Genomic DNA, 10109 nt, shown 5'->3' on the forward strand with positions numbered 1-10109 from the left:
AGACGAGAAATGCTACTAAATAGTTGGGATCTACTTATAATTATCCTTTATATACGATGATTTTCAAATTTTACACAATAATGTTACAAAATGAGAGCTACTTATCTAACTACTTTCTATTAGAAGTTTCCAATAACGGACGAATCAATAAATCCCACTGCATATGAATATATTTAGACCATAATATGATAATTCTATATAATTCACCAAGTAACTAAAATTTATATTAAAAATTAGGTAAATATTATATTTCTTTTAATAACAATCGCCCTATGAAGTGATTTGCATACTTCCCCGCTAGTAGAAGTATAATTTTACAACTTTCAAGCCAAGTCTTTCAGATGGAGAACTGAAAATAATTATATTAATAAAATAACACATTAAATAAAGTTTAGTTACTTAAATTGCAAAATCTTTCTAGATCGCATGACATATGACATCATACTCTCCTTTTTTTTCAGGGAAGACATCATACTTTTGATGATGACATGCACATAATAATTTGATAACTGTATTTAGTAAAATCTTACATCATCTGCCTCATAAGACATCGAAAAATTGTACTCGTCCAAAATTTTCTATTTTCCTGAAACATATATATATTTTAAAAATCGGTATGACTATATTTAGAAAATATCGCCACCAAGCGAGATCGAACCCAAGACCTCTTACAAAAGAGAGTCTTTGGGTGCCTCAACTTTGCCACTAGAGCAAAGCCTCATCGGCGGTATGACTATATTTACATGTGGTAAAAATTGGCAATATATGCCTCTTACAATATAATAATACTACTTCCTCCGTTCCATGAAGTATGATCAAGTTCTTTTCGGCACGAGTTTTAAAAAATAGATATTTTATGTGTTAAGTGTGGTGAGTGTAAAAGTGAAAAAGATGAATAAATGTTACTCCCTCCGTCCACGAAATGAGTACCCATATTTCCTTTTTTGTCCGTCCACGAAATGAGTACCCATTTCCCTTTTTGGCAAGTGTACCCCACACATCTCTTTAATTAATACACTCAAAAAGTGGGACCCTTAAACTATTCACACTACACTCCATACATTTCTTAAAACTCGTGCCGTCCACAAATGGGTACTCATTTCGTGGACGGAGGGAGTATTTTTTTATCATATAAGGAAATTGGTCAAGCTTCTTAGAACAAATTAAAAAAAAAATTTGATCATGTTTCGTGGAACCGAGGGAGTACTATTTTACTGTAAAATATATGAAAAGTAAAGTATGAAAGTTGGGCACATTTTCACCAACTAAATATTTCGAGTATGTCCTCAATGGGACACCAAGCGGTGCGACCTCCTGTGTGTGAACAGTGAGGTCCCGAGTTCGAACCCCACTGCTTCCCCTCCCCAACTACCCCAGGTCAAAAAAAAAAAAAAAAATTCGAGTATAACTATATTCTATATATATATATACTGATTTAGGAATGAGAGATTAGTGCGATTTATTTTCAAGAACCATAATATCTCAAAAGAGAATACCGTATCAGAGTTCCCAAATATTTACTATTTCTGAATATTTAATCGTACAAGATTAAGAATTGGAAGAATTATATAAAAAGCTACCAATAATTAGATTCTACTAATTATGTTTCCTACTCTAGTCGACACATTTACTCATTAGTTTACTTATACTGGCCCCTCTCTCTCTCTCTCTCTCTCTCTCTGTCAAAGCTTCGAATCTCAGAAGAGTGCTTTTAAGTCTCACCAATGTTGACACCTCAGAGAATCGCGCCTCCTCCTCGTCCTCCTCCTCCGCAGCTCAGCTCTCCGACAATGCTCGCTTAGGTTAATCGTCGCGCTCTCGAATCTCTACCGTTTAGTAGCTTCAGCAGCTGCGGCGGTGGCGGCGATGGAGCGCCCAGCGGCGGCTACATTCTTCATTGAGCTTGCGGTGATCGCAGCGGTGATCTTCAATTTGTCTGCCGCGGTTGGTGGTACTACTGATCCTAACGACGGTACGGGTTTGACAGATTTCCTTTACTTCTTATGGTCCCCTTTCTTTGTTGTCTTTTCCCCCCTTTCTGCTGCTGCTGTTTGGCTTGATTTGGTTGGAGAATTTCTGAAAGTGAAAGAGCAAATGAGTTTTCATGGAAAGTGTCTTCCTTCTGTTTACAAAAACTAAAGTTGTTGCCGTAGAAGCTCATTAATTTTATCTACTATTGCGAGTTATGATGCGACGCGGCTCTGTTTTTGTGTTCGAAGAAGAATGTTTGAGATTTTATATTGGCAGTTTCTTTTCATTGTTGAAGATACATCGTGTTGATTTTGGATTTGAAGTTTTAGGATTGTTTCTTTTGGCTGTGTTGTTTCAAAGAGTATAGTAACATTCTTGTGAATATTTTGGAACCTTTAATCTAATTGGGGCCGCCTAAGTTTTTTGTGCAAGTAAGGTATGGAGGAAAACATTATCAACTATTTGGTTTCTAGGAAATGGATATAAATGATTGTATATAATTAGTTGTAGGAAGTATGTATCTAATTAAATTAAATATTTGATCTTATATGCTTTTCTTTTGTTCAAAGAAATAGATCCGAAGAAATTAATGTTGAAGATTTACTACATGAGTGTCTTGTTCTGTATCTTTTGTATCTACAGAGAAAATAACCAATCTTTTTGTATGCTATGAATATGCTAGTTTGTGACCACTTGTTTGTTGCCACATGATCAGAGTTCTAGCTTCTCATTTCCTACATGATGAATTACAATACATTTAAATATGTTGTCCAAAAAAGTTTGATATTTTTTTTCTTTTTTTTTTTCCCGACAATTTTCCATTTTAGGAATTGACTGAAAATGACTTGAATATGGGGATTCAAAACCCAGTTGTTGTCTTGTTATAAAATTGTTTCCTGTGGGAACAATTCATGTAGTTGTCATGTGCATTGGCCTTGATGCTTCATGACAGTTCCCGATTATTTATGATTTAATTATTTAATTGATTGCCTTTGAGGATGTTGAACTGAACGTGAACTTGCATTTTCCTGCTATGTGCAGTTCAAGGGCTCCAAGTTCTCTACACTTCATTGAATAATCCTTCACAGCTAACAGGCTGGAAATCAAGTGGTGGTGATCCTTGTGGAGAATCATGGAAGGGGATAACCTGTCAAAGATCTTCTGTTGTCTCTATGTGAGTGTACTGTCCTGGGATATTGTTTCTTCATTTTACATGTGCCCTAAATGGATTCCATTCTCTTTTTTTTTTTTGGCTATAAGAAGCGTTTTCATGATTTGAACAGCCAGATATCCGGGTTGGGACTGAATGGAACAATGGGATACTTGCTCAACATCCTTATGTCACTCAAGACATTGTAAGGGAACAATTTGTTCAGTGGTACAGATAGTTTGAATTCTTTCCACTTTCTTTCTGGTAAATCTTTTTCACTTTTATGTGGCAGGGATTTGAGTAACAATAATATTCATGATTCGATTCCGTATCAATTGCCTCCCAACCTGACGAGCCTGTAATGTCAACACTTTATTTGATTTCGTTTGGCAGTCAATAAATCTTCTGATCCGTCAATTCTAATGTCCCTGTCCTGATTCAGAAACCTTGCAGCAAACAATTTGAGTGGCAATATTCCTTATTCCATATCTTCCATGGGCTCACTTAATTATGTGTAAGAGCCACATCATCTAAGATTTATCATATTAACAGGAACTGCTAGCATTGTCTGATCTTAAGTGGTTTTGAATCTTTCTTTAATCATCGTTTTAGGAACATCAGCCGGAACGTATTGTCTCAGGCAGTTGGGGATATGTTTGCGAATCATTCTGCTTTAGCAACTTTGTGAGTAGATGAACAATCCTTTTTCTGATGCCAGTTCATGAACAATATCTGTGTGCTTCAGAGACTTCTATCATTTCCTTTGTTTCTTATTTCTTAAACAATCTTCCTAAATCTCAAATCGTTCTCTCTCTTTTCTTTTTAATTTTGTTCTTTACTAGTGACTCTAGGAAGTTTCTTAAAATGACTAATACAAGGAAATTTCAGGGATATATCCTTCAACAATTTCACTGGTGATCTGCCACTTTCGTTTGCCTCACTTACAAATCTTTCAACACTGTGAGATTCCTAATTCTTTGTTTTCCTTTCTGATGTCTTTCGTTTGCCTTGTATTAAGATCATGTTAATACTTCGTTAACAGCCAAGTACAAAGCAACCAATTAACAGGTTCTCTCAACACCCTTGCCAGTTTGCCTTTGACAAATTTGTAAGTGTCACCTGCGGACCTCATCGTGAATCCTCAAATTAAGTGGTTGGCATGCCAAGGCTACTGCTTTTTCATCAATCTATCTTATCTGTTTGTCCTCTACTAAATTCTGCAGAAATGTTGCAAACAACCATTTTAGCGGGTGGATACCACAAGAACTAATTTCTCTCCCCAACTTTGTGTAAGTGATTTCTGTTGTTTATATAGGTTGCGGACGATCAAATTAACTGAACATTTATAGTGATTTTAGCATACTAAACTGTCTCAGCTAACTTTTCTCACATATCAGATATGATGGAAATGCATTTACAAATGGCCCTGCTCCTCCACCACCACCATATACCTCACCTCCTCCTGGTAGATCTCGCAACAACAGTAGGCAAGCTCCTCCAGCTGGTCGTACACCTGAATCCAATATTCCAAGCAAGTCTCGCGATGAAAGCAAGAGTGGGTCAAAAGCTGGACCTATAATAGGCATAGTTCTTGGATCTTTGTTTGCAGTAGTCTTGTTGCTTCTTGCACTGGTTTTTTGCCTTAGAAGGGGAAACAAGAAGGAAATTGCAGCACGTCCCACGACAGGAAATCTTCCTATCAGTGGTCATAAAGGTAACAACACTACTTCCTCACTAGGTTGCAAATTAAAAACTTCTCTTTTGTCATCATTAACCTACCTTTCGACACTTGTCCTGACTTTCAACTGCAATACAATTAAAAACTATGACCATGTGAAAGTTTTTGTTGCATGAAGTTTTTAGTTAGCTGCTTGAACATCTCTATAGTTGGCAAATTCATTCTTAGGAACTTGGAAGATAGTCACTCCTTTCTTCTTTTGGTGACCTAGCTTGCTTCGAATAGCAACTTCTTAATTTTGTATGATCTGAATAAAATTTAGTTATCAGGAAATTGAATCAGAGATCCAAGATTACCGTGGTTTGATATGTCCATTCGTACTATTGCATGAGCTTACGGTTATTCATCTGCGATGTGTTTTGTCTCTAGTGAATATGGAGATGCAAGAGCAAAGGTCGAAGCCCACAACTACTGTATCTGATCTAAAGCTCCCACCAGCTGAAAATGTTCCAGTTGAAAGGTTACAAGGGAAAAATGGATCTTTGAAAAGAGTGAAGTCTCCTATAACCGCTACTTCTTATACAATTGCTGCTCTTCAGACAGCAACTAATAGCTTTGGTCAAGAGAATTTGGTTGGTGAAGGTTCTCTGGGTCGTGTTTATAGAGCTGAATTCCCCAATGGAAAGGTAACAAAATTATGGTCCCGGGTGAGGTGTCTTCTCATTTGTCAAAATCAGAATAAAATGTTAATGAGAAAGAGGATTAATGGATAGCTTCTATGTTCTATTTCTTCTAGAGTGATTATATGTTTCACTGCTCTTGGAAGTTAGAATTTGGTGTTTTCAAGTGAAAATGAGCTATATATATACATATATATATATATATATATATATATATATGACTATTGTTTGCCCAGGAAGATGAGGATAGGTTTTATGATTTCTGTACATGCTAAGATTAACTCTTTTTGAAATATCAATTGTATAAAGGATGACTGTTGTTATGGACAGTGATGTGCTTACCTCTGTCCGTCAGCAGGATACCTTATTTATCTGAATGTTTGTGTCTTCAGATAATGGCCATCAAAAAGGTCGACCATGCAGCACTGTCACTGCAAGAGGAAGATAATTTCCTTGAGGCCGTCTCAAATATGTCACGTCTAAGGCATCCAAATATTGTAGCACTGGCTGGTTACTGTGCTGAGCATGGGCAGCGTCTTCTTGTTCATGACTATATTGGAAATGGTAGCTTACATGAGATGCTGCACTTTGCTGATGAGAGAAGCAAGATGCTAACATGGAATGCACGGGTTAGGGTGGCACTTGGCACTGCTCGAGCTTTGGAGTATGTTAATCTAGATAAAGTTTTGTAACCTGAGTCCTTGCATGAAAACACTATCACCTTTGACTGGATTGATTCCTAAAATTTTATTCCTGTTGCTTAGGTACTTGCATGAAGTGTGCTTGCCTTCCGTTGTACATAGAAACTTAAAGGCAGCGAACATATTACTAGATGAGGAGTTCAATCCGCATCTTTCAGACTCCGGATTGGCTGCACTGGCACCAAACACTGAACGGCAGGTAATCTGTAGGATGAATTCCCTCCGTAGATTGGGTTCACATCTATTCACTTTTTCTTTGACGCCTATTCTCATAGACTGATCACTGATGGGATTGGTTTAGATTTGAAATGCACAGTTGTCCTAATAAGTGGAATTTTTTTGTGGCTTCGTAAGCATAATTTAGGAAAGTCCCTCTGGATATTTTGTGTCTTATCTGACCCTTAAACATTGAATTCAAAGCTACATTGCTAACTGAGTGGACTAAAGAACAGTTCTGATTTTCCTTATAATGTTGATAGGTTTCTTCGACCCAGATGATTGGCTCATTTGGTTACAGTGCGCCTGAATTTGCCTTGTCTGGAATATACACTTTAAAGAGCGACGTATACAGTTTTGGTGTGGTTATGTTGGAGCTTCTGACAGGACGTAAACCTCTTGATAGGTATGCATGATTTCACATCCCTGATGATGGTGTTATGCTTTTGAATATTTTGGGTGTGTCCTATCTGTTTTTCCAATCTATTTCCTTCTATGTTCAGTTCAAGAGTGAGATCAGAACAGTCACTTGTTAGATGGGCGACTCCTCAACTCCATGACATTGATGCTCTAGCAAAGATGGTCGACCCGACCCTAAATGGAATGTATCCAGCAAAGTCTTTGAGCCGTTTCGCTGACATAATCGCACTATGTGTCCAGGTTATGTTTTCTTCACTGATAATACGCGGTGCCAGAATTTTCTACGGCATTTTTTCGCGATCTTCTTAGTTAAATGAATTGTTGCCTGGTGACACATGCTAAAATATTTAGATAAACCAAAGTTTCGAAGAAAGTTTGTGATCTTGAACATGGTCTAAGCATAAAATTTTAAAACATGATGTTATTGCCGCATGTCTTGGTGCATTTGAGATGACAAGTAGCAGTTAGAAAACTGTCATATGTATATAGGATATGGATAATAATATATTACTTTTATTTCCCAATGCAGCCTGAGCCCGAATTTCGACCCCCAATGTCAGAAGTTGTGCAGGCGCTGGTTCGATTGATGCAACGAGCAAGCATCGTGAAGAGGCGGTTGAGCGAGGAATCCGGCTTCACGTTCAAGGGCGCAGGAGATAACGAGGCAAATGACATGTTATAGCAGATATCAATCTATCAACATCAGCTGAAAGCTCACATCCTTTGCAATTTTGTATGCAATTGTGTGAGGGCAAATATGCAGGCGGGGTTAAAAGGAAAGCAAGAAGAAGGGAGTTTGATAACTGAAACACCAAAAATACAAAGAAATGTAATTATGTTGCATAGAGATGCCTGAGAAAGAATAACTTATTTATACATTATTTTATTCCGCTGCTAATTGTCTCGTTTATTTTCCATTGGCAAAATATTTTACTTTTAAAGTAAAAGAAATAAATTAATAAATAAGTTTGTTCTTTTGGTTTGTCTTTGTCGTACTCGTTGCTAGTTCTGCAAATGTTGAACTTTTCTTACTATATTCTACACGTGGCAAATGTCTCGATCCGGGGCGCTGGGAGGGCGGCTGCACTGGAGATCCGCCCTGATGCGAGGCGGTGTCTTAGCGAAGACCCATTTAAAAAAAAAATTCGAAATTCTGTTTTTTTTTTTAAAATTTAACCATTTGAATTTTTTTTTTTAAATCGACCGTTGGAGCCAACGGTAGTATAGCCAATTTTAATTTTTTTCCCCTTTATCTATATATATCTGTTGGGAACCTTGTGGAATATCCTAATCCTTGTTTTGATAATACCAAAATTCATAGGTCGTATTTGTAATAGACTAGAATTGTTTTGAACTCAAGTGTTAGAGTTCGGTTCTAGTTTAGCCTACGGTATCGAAGACTGAAGACTGAAGACTGAAGAACGAAGGACTGAAGACTGAAGACTGCAGATACCAACTGAAGTATCAGTTGAAGAATCAGTTAGGAACTGATTACTTAATGCGCACAATGGACTGATACTAAAGTCAAGTATCAGTTGAACATTCCTCCTCGACTGATCTTCCAACGTTCAGAGGAAGCCACGTACTCACAAAGTACAGCCGCATTAAATGCAGAGATCTTAGGATCTTATTTCTGCAGAGGTCATTCCTATCTGGTGGTTACTTTTCAGAGACGTCACATCTCCTGTCCATCAAGAGAGCCGTTTCCACCCAGACAAGGAACCTCGAGGATTGAAGCCTCAGCCCAAATTCGAATTGCTCTCCAACGGAAGAAATCTTGAAGACGTTATACGTCAACGGATCTATTCAAGAGTTCTCCTACAAATAGCGCTCGAGGATCACTTCAACCTTCACCGATTCAACGAAATAAGTTGAAGCTCTGCCGAAATTGCTACTCAGCCTAAAGCTTAACCTCCCCAAAGCTTGAATCGAAGAAGAGAATTCCAAAGCCAAAATCAGTCACTATTGATTACACATATTCTCTTAGACCTTAGGCAAACCTCTGTTTACCCAGAAGCCAAAGGTCAAACTTGCTTCAAAGAACTTGTTCTTTGTAGTATAGTTGACACTCGTTCAAACCTCCCTCCCAAAAGAGTGTTTGAGTGATTCGGATTTCAGGAAGGTACTCTGACTCTGAGTGAGAAGTCTTAGCACGGGGTTGTGCTGAGCAAGAGAAATCCGACGCGAGTGAAGTGTGGGTACTGAAGAAGGGTTTTCTTCAGTGGTACGGTTGTGTGCACCCGGCAAGCACACGATTTGGTTTGCAGTGCACCTGTTAAGCACTTGCGGAGTGGATTGTTGGTCTGATCAACCGACCGTGGATGTAGGAAAGAGTTTTTCCGAACCACGTAAAAGTCTCTGTGTTGTTTACAGCTTTCAGTTTTATATTCTTACTTGTGTTATTTCAATTGATAAACTGAACACTGATTAACTGCAAAGAGAAACCTAAAGACCAACAACGTGCTCCACCGAGGCTATTGCGAAACTAAGTTTAATTTCCGCTGCGTATGATATCAGTCTGACTGATCTATCTTCTGATAGTCAGGAAGAGTGTTATCATCTCTGTTTTAGCAAACCCGACTGAAGCCTTTATTTGCATCAGTTAAATTCCAGCAACTTAACTGATAACTCTTTACTGAAGAGCTTTCAGTATCAGTCGTCAACCCTGTTTGGTCAAAACTGTTTTCAGTTGAACAGGTGTCTTTGTTTGCTTGTAAAGTTTCGTTTAGATCTCTGACTGAGATCCCTCTGATTGAGGAGTTTTTAAAATAGCCCATAGGTGTATTCCCCCCTCCATACACCTATTCGAGACCCTCTGAACCTAACAATTGGTGTCAGAGCAGGTTGTTCGCAAGAACACTCTGTGTCTGATTAGGTTCTAATTGAACTAGATCATTTTTCTTAAAGGTCTCGAAAAAGTTATCTCTTTCTTTTTGTGCTTGCTATCTGTTCTATCTGTTGTTATATGTTCTCTCTTTTTTGATGGAGACTAACCATAACAGATTATCTTCTCTACCTATGTTTAGTATTGAAAAATACGACATATGGAAGTTTCGGCTTGAAAGCTTCCTCACCGCCCAACATTGCCGAATGTGGGAAGTCATCACCAGCGGACCAATCATCATCACCGAAACCGTCAAACGGATTCCTGTTGATCCACAACAAGATCCTTACGATGAGGTCCAGCCCAAGCAAAAGACAGACTTCACCACCGAAGAAAGGAAGCAAGATGAGCTTGACAACCTCGCCAAAAACATCATCTCCGGCACCGTTCCCGACAAGCATGTCATGAA

At 38.1% G+C, this 10109-nt stretch overlaps 1 protein-coding gene across 1 annotated transcript; it reads left to right on the plus strand.

Annotated features, from left to right (window-relative positions):
* Positions 1 to 1510: 1510 nt before the first annotated feature.
* LOC131011254 (protein STRUBBELIG-RECEPTOR FAMILY 8) lies at positions 1511 to 7798 on the plus strand. The gene is made up of 16 exons (XM_057939039.1): positions 1511 to 1972; positions 3013 to 3145; positions 3255 to 3326; positions 3414 to 3479; positions 3564 to 3635; positions 3734 to 3805; positions 4010 to 4081; positions 4164 to 4229; positions 4345 to 4410; positions 4519 to 4835; positions 5229 to 5485; positions 5872 to 6143; positions 6244 to 6379; positions 6660 to 6802; positions 6900 to 7056; positions 7346 to 7798. The coding sequence occupies exons 1-16, from the start codon at positions 1867 to 1869 to the stop codon at positions 7496 to 7498; spliced, it is 2160 nt and encodes a 719-aa protein (XP_057795022.1). The 5' UTR covers positions 1511 to 1866; the 3' UTR covers positions 7499 to 7798.
* The last annotated feature ends 2311 nt before the right edge of the window (positions 7799 to 10109 follow it).

Source organism: Salvia miltiorrhiza, chromosome 2 (assembly GCF_028751815.1).
Source record: "Salvia miltiorrhiza cultivar Shanhuang (shh) chromosome 2, IMPLAD_Smil_shh, whole genome shotgun sequence".
NCBI classification, from domain to species: Eukaryota; Viridiplantae; Streptophyta; class Magnoliopsida; order Lamiales; family Lamiaceae; genus Salvia; species Salvia miltiorrhiza.